General features: G+C 34.8%; 1 protein-coding gene across 6 annotated transcripts in view; it reads left to right on the forward strand.

Moving 5' to 3' along the window:
* LOC138309030 (nuclear receptor coactivator 3-like) overlaps nucleotides 1-19,345 on the forward strand; it is a 153,260-nt gene that overhangs the window by 109,817 nt on the left and 24,098 nt on the right. For 4 of the 6 annotated variants that reach the window (XM_069250126.1, XM_069250129.1, XM_069250131.1 and 1 more), the window contains 2 exons: nucleotides 14,049-14,218; nucleotides 18,777-18,868. In XM_069250126.1, coding sequence (XP_069106227.1) covers nucleotides 14,049-14,218; nucleotides 18,777-18,868 — 262 coding nt within the window. Of the gene's footprint in view, nucleotides 1-809; nucleotides 1,350-14,048; nucleotides 14,219-18,776; nucleotides 18,869-19,345 lie in introns of those variants that run through there. The other 2 variants (XM_069250127.1, XM_069250130.1) reach the window with 2 other exon arrangements.

The following is a 19,345-nucleotide window of genomic DNA, read 5'->3' on the forward strand; positions in this document are numbered from 1 at the left end:
CACTGACTAGATCTGTGTACACAATCCTACACAGTGGAGTACAGGGCTCAGACACTGACTAGATCTGTGTATACAGTCCTACACAGTGGATTACAGGGCTCACACACTGACTAGATCTGTGTATACAGTCCTACACAGTGGAGTACAGGGCTCACACACTGACTAGATCTGTGTATACAGTCCTACACAGTGATTAAATTGCTGGAGTACAGGGGCTCACTCACTGACTAGATCTGTGTACACAGTCCTACACAGTGGAGTACAGGGCTCACACACTATAGCTAGATCTGTGTATACAGTTCTCAACAGTGACTACATTAATCAAGTATAGGGGCTCACACACTGACTAGATCTGTGTATACAGTCTTACACAGTGACTACATTGAAGGAGTACAGGGCTCACACACTGACTAGATCTGTGAAGACAGTCCTACACAGTGATTACAGATCTCATGTATACAGTCCCACACAATGATTTACATTGATGGAGTACAGGGCTCACACACTGATTAAATCTGTGTATACAGTCCTACAAAGTGGATTACAGGGCTCACACACTGACTAGATCTGTGTATACAGTCCTACACACTCGATCTGTGTATACAGTCCTACACAGTGATTACATTGATGGAGTACAGGGCTCACACACTGACCAGATCTGTGTATACAGTCCTACACAGTGATTACATTGATGGAGTACAGGGCTCACACACCGACTAGATCTGTGTATACAGTCCTACACAGTGATAACAGCCCTGAGCATGTGTGTATTGTGCCTCAGCCTAGCCTTACCTGTGCAGGCTGGAGTGAGTGACCTTGTATTGTTGGTACTGTGTAAATAGCTTATGTAAAGCTGTGTGTATTGTATAGCACACAGGCAATATACAGGTAACATTGGCTCATTCTGGCTGGACTAGCCTCAGTGAATTTTATACTGCCAGCCAAATACAACATGGGATTACACATGGATTTCTGGGGCTAGGGCTCTCTCCCTTCCCTGTTACACCATACAGGGGACCTAGTATTGGATCCTGTGGGATTTAAACCATGTGACATGGTGTAATTTGGATGTAGATTTGTCATGTACAGGTAGCTGCTATAGACAGTGCTGGCGTGTCCTCATAGTGTGGGCAGTCCGACCTGCTGGCTGGCTGCGGCCATGTGTTTCCCTGGAATATCTGAACCTGGATATGTATTTCTGGATAGATATGAGCTCATATTGTGTGTGTAGGGCCACCATATTGGAGCTTAAAATAAATAGCAGCCGGTGACCCATGATTTTATACTGTGTCGGTGGTTTGTGTTCACTGGCAGTCAACTTGTTTTGGATTCTAAACCAGTGGTGAGTGGTAAGTTGAGTCATTATTGCCAGCTGTAGTACTAGCATGCCAGTGTGGTGGTAGGGGAATACGGTTTTATACCCACACACACACCAGTACTGGCCTAAAAACAAGGGGTTTACACCCCACCGTAGTACTTCTGCTATATAAACTTGTTCACCCAACCATGTGCTGCATATCAAACTACAGATTCTGTAATTGTGAAACGTTTCTATGTATTTTAAATGTAGTGTAGGATTTCTTATTTGTGCCTGGTCCAATGTAAACAAATACTCGGTGTGTTTATTAAAACAGTAACGGCTGTGTATACATTAGCAGATTTGATATTTTAAAGCTAGGGCTGTATGAATATTAATTTAACTGCTTTAAATGTTATGTTGTTTAGTTGTCTAAATGTTTCCAGTTGATGTAGTCAGTTTTTATCTTGAATGATAACAGTGGAGCGTTATAGCTAGACTATATACTATTACACTGCTCCTATATTATAGTCTATATAACATTACAGTACCCCTATATTATAGTCTATATAACATTACAGTACCCCTATAATATAGTCTATATAACATTACAGTACCCCTATATTATAGTCTATATAACATTACAGTACCCCTATATTATATATAGTCTATATAACATTACAGTACCCCTATATTATAGTCTATATAACATTACAGTACCCCTATAATATAGTCTATATAACATTACAGTACCCCTATATATAGTCTATATAAATTACAGTACCCTATATTATAGTCTATATAACATTACAGTACCCCTATATTATAGTCTATATAACATTACAGTACCCCTATAATATAGTCTATATAACATTACAGTACCCCTATATTATAGTCTATATAACATTACAGTACCCCTATATTATAGTCTATATAACATTACAGTACCCCTATATTATAGTCTATATAACATTACAGTACCCCTATATTATAGTCTATATAACATTACAGTACCCCTATATTATAGTCTATATAACATTACAGTACCCCTATATTATAGTCTATATAACATTACAGTACCCCTATATTATAGTCTATATAACATTACAGTACCCCTATATTATAGTCTATATAACATTACAGTACCCCTATAATATAGTCTATATAACATTACAGTACCCCTATATTATAGTCTATATAACATTACAGTACCCCTATATATATATAGTCTATATATACTAACATTACAGTACCCCTATATTATAGTCTATATAACATTACAGTACCCCTATATTATAGTCTATATAACATTACAGTACCCCTATATTATAGTCTATATAACATTACAGTACCCCTATATTATAGTCTATATAACATTACAGTACCCCTATATTATAGTCTATATAACATTACAGTACCCCTATATTATAGTCTATATAACATTACAGTACCCCTATATTATAGTCTATATAACATTACAGTACCCCTATATTATAGTTATCTATATAACATTACAGTACCCCTATAATATAGTCTATATAACATTACAGTACCCCTATATTATAGTCTATATAACATTACAGTACCCCTATATTATAGTCTATATAACATTACAGTACCCCTATATTATAGTCTATATAACATTACAGTACCCCTATATTATAGTCTCTATATAACATTACAGTACCCCTATATATAGTCTATATAACATTACAGTCCCCTATATTATAGTCTATATAACATTACAGTACCCCTATATTATAGTCTATATAACATTACAGTACCCCTATATTATAGTCTATATAACATTACAGTACCCCTATAATATAGTCTATATAACATTACAGTACCCCTATATTATAGTCTATATAACATTACAGTACCCCTATAATATAGTCTATATAACATTACAGTACCCCTATAATATAGTCTATATAACATTACAGTACCCCTATATTATAGTCTATATAACATTACAGTACCCCTATAATATAGTCTATATAACATTACAGTACCCCTATATTATAGTCTATATAACATTACAGTACCCCTATATTATAGTCTATATAACATTACAGTACCCCTATATTATAGTCTATATATACATATAACATTACAGTACCCTATATTATAGTCTATATAACATTACAGTACCCCTATATTATAGTCTATATAACATTACAGTACCCCTATATTATAGTCTATATAACATTACAGTACCCCTATATTATAGTCTATATAACATTACAGTACCCCTATTTATAGTCTATATAACATTACAGTACCCCTATATTATAGTCTATATAACATTACAGTACCCCTATATTATAGTCTATATAACATTACAGTACCCCTATATTATAGTCTATATAACATTACAGTACCCCTATATTATAGTCTATATAACATTACAGTACCCCTATATTATAGTCTATATAACATTACAGTACCCCTATATTATAGTCTATATAACATTACAGTACCCCTATATTATAGTCTATATAACATTACAGTACCCCTATATTATAGTCTATATAACATTACACTACCCCTATATATAGTCTATATAACATTACAGTCCCCTATATATGTCTATATATAACATTACACTGGCCCCTATATTATAGTCTATATAAACATTACACTGTACCCCTATATTATAGTCTATATAACATTACAACCCCTATATTATAGTCTATATAACATTACACTGGCCTCTTATAGTCTATCAAACATTACACTGGTCCCTGCTAATCTATATAACATTACACTGGCCCCTTATAGTCTATCTAACATTACACTGGTCCCTTATAGTCTATCTAACATTACACTGGTCCCTTATAGTCTATCAAACATTACACTGGCCCCTTATAGTCTATCTAACATTACACTGGGTCCCATTACTGGCCCCTTATAGTCTAAACATTACACTGGTCCCTTATAGTCTATCAAACATTACACTGGCCCCTTATAGTCTATCTAACATTACACTGGCCCCTTATAGTCTATCATAAACATTACACTGGCCCCTTATAGTCTATAAACATTACACTGGCCCCTTATAGTCATCTAACATTACACTGGCCCCTTATAGTCTAACATACACTGGTCCCTTATAGTCTATCTAACATTACACTGGCCCCTTATAGTCTATCTAACATTACACTGGCCCCTATAGTCTATCAAACATTACACTGGCCCCTTATAGTCTATCAAACATTACACTGGTCCCTTATAGTCTATATAACATTACACTGGCCCCTTATAGTCTATCTAACATTACACTGGCCCCTTATAGTCTATCTAACATTACACTGGTCCCTTATAGTCTATCTAACATTACACTGGCCCCTTATAGTCTATCTAACATTACACTGGCCCCTTATAGTCTATCTAACATTACACTGGCCCCTTATAGTCTATCTAACATTACACTGGCCCCTTATAGTCTATCTAACATTACACTGGCCCCTTATAGTCTATCTAACATTACACTGATCCTTATAGTCTATAAAACATTACACTGGCCCCTTATAGTCTATTAACTATCGAATTATCTAACATTACACTGGCCCCTTATAGTCTATCTAACATTACACTGGCCCCTTATAGTCTATTTAACATTACACTGAACCCTATAGTCTATAAAACATTACACTGGCCCCTTATAGACATCAAGATATCCTTTGAGTTGAATATTAGACAAACTATCTCTGTAACCTGTACATTATCTTGATGAACTTTACATTATCTCGGTGATAGTTAATGACCAGTCATTGTCTCTACTATACTTTATTGATATGCCCTTTGTTGAAGGTAGATAGAAATTCCTTGTTTTATCAAGCTTGAACTTGTAAATGGCATATTTGCCAACTACTTTTGCTTTAATTATACTGCGGTCATGCATTTTGATGAATCTGCAAAAAGTAAAGATATGGCATATATTTTTTTCTTGTGGGCTGGGTGTTTTTAACAGATAAGTATATGGTCTTCTTATAGCACAAAAACGAAACAGAATATCTGCATTTTGAAATTGTATGCATGAAAAACAGCTAGGATGCCTATAGCACTAGCTTAGCATATAAATTACCAGTATTAGGTACTCCAGTACTTTGAATTCAAGGTTTTCTGTTACACATGTGTTGGTAAAATGTGACTTGACTGACGTGTGTATATACACACACCTTCATCAGTATGTACAGGTAACACCAGCCTTGAATTTGACACCTGTATGTATGGTCTATATAACGTTAATAGCCCTGACAAAAAAATAAAAAATAAGTCCGCTTGATTTGACTCATGAAACACAGGAAGATTTGTCAACCAAATGTAAATATGTCATAAACTGTTATGGAGCCAGCTTTTTTTGTTGTAATCCAGTTTTAGCCATGAACTTACCTGGAATATTATTTATTTTAGATATTAATTATTCCATGAGGCCACACCAATTTGATAAATAGTCCTTCGGGATTTTGAGGGGGAAAAGTTTGGCGAGAGGGTGGTTTTTTTTGGTTTTTTTTTTTAATTTTCAAAAAAAAAAAATGGGGTGAGCAGTATCTAAAATGAGAATATAAAGTTTACAAACATAAACACAAGGCCAAATCCATTATATTTGTGTTTTGTGTGCATGCAGATTGTAGCATTTTATGTTTTGAGAGTCAAAAGAAAAGATATAAATAACATCTTTTGCCTCTGTGCTATTGACTTTTCTGATGCTATTGACTTTTCTGAAAGACTAAATTGTTGGCTGAACAATGTTGTACAAGTTCATGTACAAAGATTTAAAAAGAACAAGGTAAATAAACTAAAAGATGATATCAAATTCAACATTTATTAATAACAATACCTGACTGCCATGTCTTGACATTAAAAATAAAAACAAAATATTAATTAACAATTTCAAATATATTTATACTATAAATCAACAGTGTTTTTATTTCTAGTCCTGGTGGAAATCTACTAAACCACCGTATGAGAATCATAAATATCGTTGATCTACAATATTGGGAACCTGTAAAATTTTGCCACACCCAATAGAACAAAAGGTGTGCATTTACGTACACGAAAATATTTTTTTTTAGTGTAAATCTACATTAAAAACAAAAAATTTCAAGTGTATGCAAATGTAATAATTGTAATGTTTTAGAGTCACACAAAATCAAAAATATATCAAATATTAAAAATCACAGAGAAGATATAATCCTGACTAGTTATTTAAGTATTGGCAGACTTATCACATGCAGAACTATAAAATCATTCAATATCATCATATTAATTTCAATTGTGTTAATTTTTCTTTTAGTTTCTGTCATCTTTGAAAACAAACAAAAAATTTAATTTTTAAAATAGGAACGAAAATTATTAACTAAGCGTTAATACTACACTCATCATCATCTTCTGAAAAATTTATTTGAAATAAATAAAATGTTCAGTTTCATAACACGGATCGTTTTATGTTTCCCGCCGTCATCCTAATTAAATACCACGCGGTAGTTGAATATTACTGCTCCATACGGCAAAACAGCGATATGAATCTCCACAGTTATCACATATTACGCAGGAAAATCTTTCTTTTGTTAGGTGTTGTAACCTTATCTTAGGCCATCAATATGTATTCTCTTGTGTTATTAATGTTTTTAAGAAACCTTTAAATTTTGCTCAGAAAAGTTAGTGGGCCTTAAACTGGTGTTCAGTGATATTTACCAGTGACAATGTTTATGTATTGTACATACATTTATGAACAGTATATTAGGATAGTTTTATAGCACAAGTCTACGATTTATATCCTCATGAATATTGATTTTACTTCGCCAATTACATAGATCATAGATACACATAAGTTATACATTTGTATATCAGCACTTGTACACAACAAGTATTTGCTTGCACAAGCGACGTCCGTTATACATCTGTTTGCTCTCATGCTTTACATGCAGGCGTACAGTTTCAATGCTCAATATATCAAGGTAAAATTTAATTCAGTCCAAAATATGAAATGCATTACTCACCCGACGCAAAAGTGGTTAAGATGTTTTGACTTTCTACCACTAGCCCTCTATATACTTATATATAGGCCCATAGGCCATGGCTGAGTGGTTAAGGTGTCTGACATTCTACCACTAGCCCTCTATATACATAGGCCATGTTGGCTGAGTGGTTAAGGTGTCTGACATTCTACCACTAGCCCTCTATATACATAGGCCATGTTGGCTGAGTGGTTAAGGTGTCTGATATTCTACGACTAGCCCTCTGTATACATAGGCCATGTTGGCTGAGTGGTTAAGGTGTCTGACATTCTACCACTAGCCCTCTGTATACATAGGCCATGTTGGCTGAGTGGTTAAGGTGTCTGATATTCTACAACTAGCCCTCTATATACATAGGCCATGTTGGCTGAGTGGTTAAGGTGTCTGACATTCTACCACTAGCCCTCTGTATATATAGGCCATGTTGGCTGAGTGGTTAAGGTGTCTGACATTCTACCACTAGCCCTCTGTATATATAGGCCATGTTGGCTGAGTGGTTAAGGTGTCTGATATTCTACAACTAGCCCTCTGTATACATAGGCCATGTTGGCTGAGTGGTTAAGGTGTCTGATATTCTACGACTAGCCCTCTGTATACATAGGCCATGTTGGCTGAGTGGTTAAGGTGTCTGATATTCTACGACTAGCCCTCTATATATCTACACCATGGTGGCTGAGTGGTTAAGATGTCTGACATTCTACCTTTAGCTCTCAAACTCAGTGGCAAAAATGACTTAAGTGATTTACATTCTACTTTTAGCATTTAGGTCTCAATAGGGGGATATAAATGGTGTTTGACCACTGCAGGTGCCGGCCAGTTATGTCTTATAAACAAAAGGTTCAAGGATAACGAGTGCATAAATTGTGAAAGGCATATGAAATAGTTTGTTTATTTTTTTGTAGGATTGTAAATTTGATGTGGTTACAGTGACCCTCCATTAATACTTCAGGAGAGGAAGCATTGTTTACCTTGTGCATGACCAACAGATTCACTAGTGATATGAATGGGGCTGGCCTGTTTTTAATGGCCTGGGTTTTTTTAATTGCCCATATTTAACATACTCCTGACTGCTCCTTCACACACATTCCTAAAGCACAACACTATTCATCACAAGTGTTTTCAAGAAATTTTAACAATTCACTAAGCATCATTGTGAAAGAAATCCATCATGGGTGTATATCGCAAAGAGCCTTATGAAACGTATCTGTCAAATGTGCAAGCATCAATATGAAACAGACCGAGGTAAGAACACAATGGTTGCATGACAGACAAAACGAGGATAAAAGATTGATATTAGAGATTTATACTAAACAAACAAAGGTATTTCTCCTACTTGAAAAGACTGGTTGCATGTAAACATAGCCTGTAAGGTGTCAGATCTATTGTATGATACAAATAACAGCTAATGGCATTGCAAATAAGTCTTTTTCAATATATTTTGTAGATTCGCAGCGCTTGTACCTTTCAAAAACTTTCAAAAAGCAGCTCTATGTTGTGTTCTGGGTGACAATTCTAGTTGGACCTGTAGCTCAGAGTAACAAAAGTACAGTCAAACCTGTTTATAAAGACCACCCTCGGGACAGGAGTTTTTATAGCCAGGTGGTCTTTATACAGAGGTCTTCGTTAAGGCAGGTTTTACTGTACTTGTCAAGGCTAATATTTTAATATTCTAGCAGTTGAGGCAACATAAAAACATTCTGATTTCAAATTGACATCTACTTTATTGTATTGAAAGTGATGTCAATGTAAATTTAGGCGCACCAATTTAGCTTACAAAGTATATCAACATGCCTAAAGTCATGAAATAAAGATGACAGACATTGTGCATTGCATCCTCTGAATCCATATGAAATGGAGATAAGATTTTGTCTTGCAGACGTGTATTGGGCTGAGGGCATTTATGTCTTGCAGAAATTAATGTATTTGATAGAGGGCATTTTTATTTTGCAGAAATAAGTGTATTTGATTGAGGGCATTTTATGTCTTGCACAATTCAGTGTCTTTGAATGAGGGCATTTATGTCTTGTAAAATTAGTGTCTTTGATTGAGGGCATTTATGTCTTGAAGAAATTAATGTTTTTGATAGAGGGCTTTTATGTCTTGCAGAAATTAATGTATTTGATCGAGGGCATTTATGTTTTGTAGAAATTAGTGTATTTTAATTAATAGAGGGCATTTATGTTTTGCAGAAATTAGTGTTTAATAGTGGGCATTTAATGATGTCTTGTAGGAATTGGAGTATTTGATAGAGGGCATTTATGTTTTGCAGAAATGATGTTTTGCGAAATAAAGTGTATTTGATAACGGACATTTATGTTTTGTACAAGTAAGTGTATTGACAAAGTAAGTGTTTGACATTTATGTTTTGTACAAGTAAGTGTATTTGATAACGGACAATAGTTTTGTAGTAAGTGTATTTGATAACGGACATTTATGTTTTGTACAAGTAAGTGTATCTGATAACGGACATTTATGTTTTGTACAAGTAAGTGTATTTGATAACGGACATTTATGTTTTGTACAGGTAAGTGTATTTGATAACGAGCATTAATGTCTTGCAGAAATTACTTTAATAGCATATCTTTGAGCATTAATGTCTTGCAGAAATTACTTTAATAGCATATCTTTCAGCATTTCTATTGAACTTAGATCGAGGTACGTGGAGGTTGATTGTCCTTGAGGACTAGCAGATGATTTCATGTCATTGACTGTATAAGGGTGTGAGGTTGAGTTGCCTAGGAACGATAACACTCGTGAAATACACACATCCTTTATAGAAGTTATAACTGTACCAGGGAAAGACTCATGATATAGACATACACATGACTTGGTTTCTTTGCTAGTCTGGTATTGTCTACAGTATAGTTTATATAGGTAAAATTCCGGGACAGTCTCATGTTCGTGTGGACCATGACACAGTTGGACGGTAGTTTTGTTACCCTCTCCTCCATCCCAACTACCTTCACCCTTGTGGCCCCGACCCTGCACTTCCTTTCATAGTGACCCCCTCACCCCTTCCCCCCCTCCCCCCTCTACCCCCTCTACCCCAAATGTCATTTACATTCAATGCAAATATCTTATTATAATTGATATACATTATACATATATACCTTTTCTATCATTGAAAATTTTAATGTGTGCACTTATTATTACTTATATTTACTGAACAAGGCGTGGTGTAGCGTTGGCTTTTGTCACTGAGTTTGACGGTATAATGTCCCTTTTCAATGTTGTCGGCAGTATTTCAATAAATGAATGTCTACATCTTCGCTAAAAATTCCAATTTCAACAGATCAGTTTTGATAATACATACATGTTATATTGTATACATCTGATTTATATGGAGATTGAGGACCTGTACAAGGTGTACCTTTTGTACCATTCCTGTTATCGCTAACATCTGTACAATAAAATATTCTGGAATTGAAATCCATATCTATGTATATGGTGCATATTGATAATATTATATAAACAAGCTGTTGACTGTCGGATACATATACAACAGATAAGATTACATTATTGTCTTTGGATTTTAATCGCGTATTTATTTATTGTTTACGTTTATACATTAAAACATCTGGTGTGCTCTTGATTTTAAATAGTTCTACACACTGAAGGAGATTTTATTTGTTTCCTTTTATTTTGAGACTTCTGTACTTGGGTTTTAATTGCATATTCACTTATTATATTGTATTTACATTCATTTATGAAAACATCTGGTGCGCTCTTGATTTTTAATAGCTCTGTATGTTGTTGTGGATTTCGCTTGTTTCCGGTTATTTCTAGAAATTTGCCTATAAAAAGACATATTACATATTATAAAAAAATTATAAAGACATATTATAGTAATTACATGGTATTAACATATTATCCTAAAACGTGGTGCACACTTGATTTTGAATAGCCCTATACTTGTAGAATTCTGTATATAAAAGACACACATGGACATGCTTGACTCATAAATAATTCATGTCTGATTAGTGTATGGAAATATTAACTAAGGTTCAACTTCCTGTATCCAACATATAACTGCATTGTCTTTAGGATCAACTTCCTGTATACATATAACTGCATTGTCTTTAGATCAACTTCCTGTATCCAACATATAACTGCATTGTCTTTAGGATCAACTTCCTGTATCCAACAAACAACTGCATTGTCTTTAGGTCAATTCCAGTATCCAACCCTGCATTGTCTTTAGGATCAACTTCCTGTATCCAACACTGCATTGAATTACAACTCCTGTATCCAACATAATGTGTCTTTAGTGATCAACTTCCTGAATCCAACATATAACTACATTGTCTTTAGGATCAACTTCCTGTATCCAACATATAGATATAGTGTCATTAGGTTCAATTTCCAGTATCCAACATACAACAGCATTGTCTTTAGGATCAACTTCATGTATCCAACATATATATAACTAAATTCTTTTTAGAATCAACTTCCTGTATCCAACATATAACTGCATTGTCTTTAGGATCAACTTTGTGTATCCAACATATAACTACATTGTCTTTAGGATCAACTTCCTGTATCCAACATATAACTGCATTGTCTTTAGGATCAACTTCCTGTATCCAACATATAACTACATTATCTTAAGGATCAACTTCCTGTATCTACATTGTCGTTTGGATCAACTTCCTGTATCCAACATATAACTACATTGTCTTTAGGATCAACTTCCTGTATCCAACATATAACTGCATTGTCTTTAGGATCAACTTCCTGTATCCAACATATAACTGCATTGTTGTTAGGATAAACTTCCTGTATCCAACATATAACTACATTGTCTTTAGGATCAACTTCCTGTATCCAACATATAACTGCATTGTCTTTAGGATCAACTTCCTGTATCCAACATATAACTACATTATCTTAAGGATCAACTTCCTGTATCTACATTGTGTTTAGGATCAACTTCCTGTATCCAACATATAACTGCATTGTTGTTAGGATCAACTTCCTGTATCCAACATATAACTACATTGTCTTTAGGATCAACTTCCTGTATCCAACATATAACTACATTGTCTTAAGGATCAACTTCCTGTATCTACATTGTCGTTTGGATCAACTTCCTGTATCCAACATATAACGGCAATGCCTAAGGATCAACTTCTTGTATCCAACATATAACTACATTGTCTTAAGGATCAACTTCCTGTATCTACATTGTCGTTTGGATCAACTTCCTGTATCCAACATATAACTGCATTGCCTAAGGATCAACTTCTTTTATCCAACATATAACTGCAATGCCTAAGGATCAACTTCTTGTATCCAACATATAACTACATATACATTGTCTTTAGGATCAACTTCCTCTATCCAACATATAACTGCATTGTAATTAGGATTAACTTCCTGTATATCCTATCTTTGGACTTTCAGTAAGGTCTACTGTGGGTAGTGGAGGGAAATGATGGTAAGGGACACTTTCTGACCTCAGAGTTTTGAGGAAGTGGGAAAAGTTGGGGGGGGGGGAGCCATTTATAAAAAAAAATGTATCTTTGATTCAGAATGTCTCAGACATTAATATGTCAAAAGTATATTCAATGAGTCTTTGACATTTTTTTCTGAATAGAAACACTCATGAGGTCTTTTCCTGTTATTGTCGGATTTGCTTCCCAGCTTTTCCTATTTTGTTTGAAAATCTTTATTATAAACTATATCAAAACATGTTTTATGAAAAGCAATGTTCTGTCATGATCTTTATGTGATATTTGATAAAGTGTAGTGATAAATAGATTTTCAGTGTATAAATGTCACATGAACTCTTGTGTTGACACCTTCACACCTTAGGTTGTTCAGGTACTCCGGCTTTACCATTAATTACTACCTGTGTATTAAGTATATTGTCTGTGAGAACCTTTTTCCTGCAGTATCTAGAAAACTTGTGTTTACTATTAGATTTTGAATATTTTATATATATAAATTGACAGGTGACCACTTACTGTAGGGACAAAAATACTGGTAGCCATGATTGCTGTAACTGTACTGTAGGGTCAAGAATACTGGCAGCCATGATTGCTGTAACTGTAATACAGGTTCAAGAATATTGGTAGCCATTATTGCTGTAACTGTACTGTAGGGTCAAGAATACTGGTAGCCATGATTGCTGTAACTGTACTGTTGGGTCAAGAATACTGGTAGTCATGATTGCTGTAACTGTACTGTAGGGTCAAGAATACTGGTAGCCATGATTGCTGTAACTGTACTGTTGGGTCAAGAATACTGGTAGCCATGATTGCTGTAACTGTACTGTAGGGTCAAGAATACTGGTAGCCATGATTGCTGTAACTGTACTGTAGGGTCAAGAATACTGGTAGCCATGATTGCTGTAACTGTACTGTAGGGTCAAGAATACTGGTAGCCATGATTGCTGTAACTGTAATATGTATAGTTTCTAATTATATGTGCAGAGGCTTTAATTCAATAAATTAACGTATCTATCCAAATTTACGAAGTTTAATACCTCGTAAAATTGATCAAATTCATGGTTTTACATGTTACAGCCTCTTGTCTACATGAGGCTATCAAAGGCTACAAAGATAATTTGTGATAATAATCCTGTGTAAAGTAGTTTCAAACTGTATATTGTTTACGTTTACACATGGGAAATATCACAGCTGTACAGTAGAATAAAGATGGTGAATGTTTTTTTTATAACAATCAACAGGTGTTTGATATACTTACCTTTGTGTGTGTTACAGACAGAAATGCCTCAATGAAAGGCGACGAAGGGACCAGGAAAACGGGTACTTTGAGGAGCTTGCAGAGTTAATTTCATCGCGGATCACGGACATGAACTCCTTCCTAGTGAAACCGGAGAAGTGTGCAATACTACAGGAGAGTCTGAATCAAATTAAACAGATCAAACAAGGTATGAGGCTTCAAATCCATCAATAAGAAATTCAAATCTTTCAATTAATGATTCAAATCCTACACTAAAAAATTCAAATCCTTCAATTAATGATTCAAATCCTTCAATCAGTGATCCAAATCCTTCAATTAATTATTCAAATCCTTCAATAATAATGATCAAATCCTTCAAATGATGATTCAAATTCTTCAATTAGCAAAATTAGAATCCTTCAATTAATGATACAAATTCTTCAATTAACAATTCAAATCCTTCAATCAGTGACTCAAATCCCTCAATTGGTGATTCAGATAGAAATTCAAATTACAATGGTCTTTATGTTTGTTGACATGGTGAGGCCGCGGTGGCCGAGTGGTTAAGATGTCCTGACATATTACCACAAGCCCTCCACCTCTGGGAAGCGGGTTCGAATCCCATGTGGGGCAGTTGCCAGGTACTGACCACTGGTCGGTGGTTTTTCTCTGGGTACTCCGGCTTTCCTCCACTAACAAACCTGGCAAGTCCTTACATGACCCTGGCTGTTAATAGGACGTAAAAATTAACAAACCAAATTGTTGACATGGAAGAGTTTGCTTTATGATTATTTCTATATAGTCCTATGAAACAAATTAGAGTATATATCCTTCTAGTATTTTAGCTATAAAGTGCCACCTAAACAGAGAGTATGGGTATTTTTGGTTTCCAGAGAAGTATTTATATGATACTGTTATTGGAATGTGAACATGTGCTAGCTCAGCTTTCAAGGTCAGGCTGATGACCTGCGGCCTGCCGATCTGTCACCCATCACTCATTTATGTTACATCTGGTTAGGCTGCATGATGGGTAATATTTATAATGTTTTATGTGTACACACAAAGCTGGACAACAACATACAGGAGTGTGATATAGGGCCGCATTCACCAAAAATAACATTTCTACTGTCCATGTAGCAACCATCTCTAGATTTAATCTCTCTCTAGCAACCAACTCTAAATCAAATTATCTTTCCAGCAACCATCTCTAAATTAAATGTCTCTCTAACAACCATCTCTAAATCAAATCTCTCTCAAGCAACCATCTCTAAATTAAATATCTCTCTAGCAAAAATCTCTAAATTATATATCTCTCTAGTAACCATCTTTAATTAACTATCTCTATAACAACCATCTCTAAATTAAATCTCTCACTAGCAATTATCTCTAAATTAAATCTCTAGCACCCATCTTTAAATTGAATCTCTCTCAAGCAATCATCTTTAAATTGAATCTCTCTTGAACAACCATCTCTAAATTAAATCTCTCTCTGGCAACAATCTCTAAAATAAATATATCTCTAGCAATCATCTTTAAATTCTCTCTTTGCAATGATATTGTCTGTATATGTGGAAATATGTCTATCAAAAAACATTTCTATCTCAATAGCATATATATCTTTAGGAACTACCGATCTCTTTACAAACAGTATGATTGGTGTATCCAAAGACATTTATTTTATCTGTAGAGGAACTATTCGTTTGTTGATAATAACACCGACAACATGTTACTTGTATAGTCACACTTTTCATCCATGTAGAATTGGTTTACTACATTTCCATTTATTGACCATTGGTTGAAAATACCAAACTGTTACAAAATTCATTTCTTTAAAAACCTGTACATGTCTGTAACATCTCATGATGATATGGACACACATTGGATCTATATCTTAGTGCCGCATGGCCATGGCCACGCTGTGATATTTCTGGCATCTATACTTGTGTTTGTCTGTCTGATTTCAGTGCATACATTTACATGTATAGTATGTGACAGCTCACATGGGGAAAATAATGAAATATGGAATATTATATCAGATCACTGCTTGCGCACAGATGTAAACATTTCTGCCAACAGATGGGGCTATATGAAGCTATGCTTAATTACCAATTGTATGATGGTATATTGTACCATATAGCAACTACGAAAACAAAGAGAATTTCTACACAACAAAATTGACATGCTATACAATGATAAATGTTGTGTAACTTGAATTTACAGAAACTGTATGTGACATATTCACTTTGTCCGAGCACAATATGGTAGTGAATGGAATGAATATGTTTTCTACTTGATGTATCAAGAGTCTTCAGTGGTCAGTAATGTCAATGGTCAGTATAGTGGTCAGTATAGATAAAGAGTCTGTGGTCAGTAATGTCAATGGTCAGTATAGTGGTCAGTACAGATAAAGAGTCTGTGGTCAGTAATGTCAATGGTCAGTATATATATAGTGGTCAGTAGATATAGAGTTTGTGGTCAGTAATGTCAATGGTCAGTAGATATAGAATCTCTGGTTAGTAATGGCAATGGTCAGTATAGTGGTCAGTAGATATAGAATCTGTGGATAGTAATGTTAATGGTCAGTATAGTGGTCAGTATAGATAAAGAGTCTGTGATCAGTAATGTCAATGGTCAATATAGTAGTCAGTAGATATAGAATCTCTGGTCAGTAATGTCAATGGTCAGTATAGTGGTCAGTAGATATAGAGTCTGTGGTCAGTGATGTCAATGGTCAGTATAGTGGTCAGTAGATATAGAATCTCTGGTTAGTAATGGCAATGGTCAGTATAGTGGTCTGTAGATATAGAGTCTGTGGTCAGTAATGTCAATGGTCAGTAGATATAGAGTCCGTAGGCAGTAAAAGTAATGTCAGTGGTCAGTATAATGGTCAGAACATCCAGTAAACCCCAGAGAGTATGTTTTTGACTCAAAAAAACTTGATTTGAGTCTTGTGTTTGAAACACATGTCTATTTGTCATAGGTTTCGACTCTTCGGATTTCTGAGAAATGATTATTGAGTACTGAAATTGCTAAAAGTCAATGGTCAACTGGATATCTTGGTGGTCACTAAAATCAGACACTGTAAAAATGCAGTGAGTGGTCAAGCAAACAACAATAAATATCTTTATATAATGTTCTTGCTGATGTTAATTACTTAGAAATGGATGTTGGTTACAATTGTGAATATAGAAATATATCACTGCAGGATGCTATTGATTTACTCAACACATGAGTATAGTTCAGTTTCAGTGGACATAAGTAAAGTCATTGTAGAAAGCAATATACATTGGTGAGTTTCCAGGTTATTTGTGTTATTTTTTCACAAATTCTGTCACTTTGTCACACTTAGTTGCTACATATTCGAAAAGAGCGTGTTTTTCACATTTGTCTTATTAGCATTGGAGGGATCTCATCAGAAGCTGTGTTTCAGATTAAAATAAATTGAAGAAACATGACATCTTATATTATGAGAAGACTTCACAGATTGGAGTAATTTCCCAGAACGCGACAGCTCTTGAGGATCGCACACGACTTTGTCACCGCGGTACCCCCGACATAATAGAAATGAACATGGCAAGTCGTTTTGTACGACAGGAGGAAGGCCTGAGCGGGAGAACTGTTACATTACATTACATGACGTGTAGAAACCAAGAGATGATAGCACTGGGTAACTGGCCAAGGGAAAGCTGTAAAAAATCAATACCGCCTCGGTGATCATTCCGAACACAACACCAGCTTCATATCATATTGGCTCACTCCGTCGGAGTCCAGATAGGACTTCACTCCGTCTTACTACAAATGTCGCCTGCGAAATCTTTCTCCAGCTCCCAACGTGGGCCAAACGAAGCCAACAGTTATCTGGGGCCCCCATGTATAAGACGAATGACCAATTCCCCAGTGCTATTTTCTTCAATTACTTCTCAAAACTTACCCATCGTGATGGATGTAGGGAGTTTGTTTTAACGGAGAAACAGTAGATCAATGTGCTGTTATTATTGGTGTTTCCCATATACTTTACTGTAATTTTCTGTGTCGCAAACTCTGTAATGAGGAAGATGATTAACCCAATCACCCCTGAATTTTCATAATAGGCTGTCCCAGGTCTTGATGTAGAAGAGTTCAAGTGTGTTTTTAGGGGTGAATGAGTTTTAAAAATGAGACAGATGTACAAATAACACAGATATATAGTCAAATTCAGATCTTTCTTAAATAGTTAGTTTATATAAGATCTCTCAGTATCTATCAAGATTAATTTGGTTGACTCGCCATCACATTCACATAATACAAATAAAACTTGTGTAGGTAGCTATGACCTAAACTTTATGAGAAAAATAGAAGAGAAATATTATTATTGATACTGTGAATTATAAGTCAGTAAACAATGTTTGTATTTTGTCTTTCCATACAACAGAATCATCTGCCCATGCGAGTAGATATCGATTGTGACGTCATTTGTGAGCAAATCTCGTGTTGTTTTCACTGCAAAATGTGACTTTGTGTTCCTATACACATGATGTCACAATCAATATCTACCGGCAAGGGCAGATAACTCTGTAATATGCAAAAGCAAAAGTGTAGGTAAATTTGGTAGATAGATGATTGTCACATTTGGAATTTGAAGAGAAATACATGTATGTATTATATCAATAGATAATTATGGTGACGGGGAAATACTGGGGGACAAGACATTTTGTTTATTGATTTGTCCATTTGATTGTTTATGTATTTATTTTAATTGTTTATTTATCTATTTATTTGATTTCCAGAAGCGGGATCAGAGGCAGTACAACAAAGTCAGGTGTCATCTAGCAAATCCACTGTTTTGGCCAACAATGTAATTGGGCCACTTCTCTTGGAGGTAGGTAAAACTGCCCAGAAGTCAAAACAGTCCTTAACTTCAAGAAATTCCTACTTAAAATTCCCAATAGGAAAGCACTAAAGATTTTAAGAAAGGCTCCTTAAATAAATATATTTCCCTTAACTTCTGTAATGTTTTCGTACAGGGAAAGTTTCTTCACTTAGATAGCTTGTCCCAGTTTCATCAATGTTCTTTAACTTAAAGACATTTTTAACTTTAAATCTTTTATTGGAAAGTTTTACAGAAGTTTAGAAAAAATTCTTCTGTAATTTTGTATTTCAGGTTAAGAGATTTCTTAGCTAATTTACCCTGAAATTTCATAATGGACTGGTCTAGACTTTGATAAAGAAGAGCCTAAATGTGTCTTTAGGGTTGAACGAATTAAGTTAAGGAATGTTAATGGAACTTGAGTAAAATCATGCGGGAGATCCTATTATTTCAGGAAATTTCATTTCTGTTGTTAAGTTCAATCTATAT

The sequence above is a fragment of the Argopecten irradians genome, chromosome 15 (assembly GCF_041381155.1).
Source record: "Argopecten irradians isolate NY chromosome 15, Ai_NY, whole genome shotgun sequence".
Classification (NCBI taxonomy): domain Eukaryota; kingdom Metazoa; phylum Mollusca; class Bivalvia; order Pectinida; family Pectinidae; genus Argopecten; species Argopecten irradians.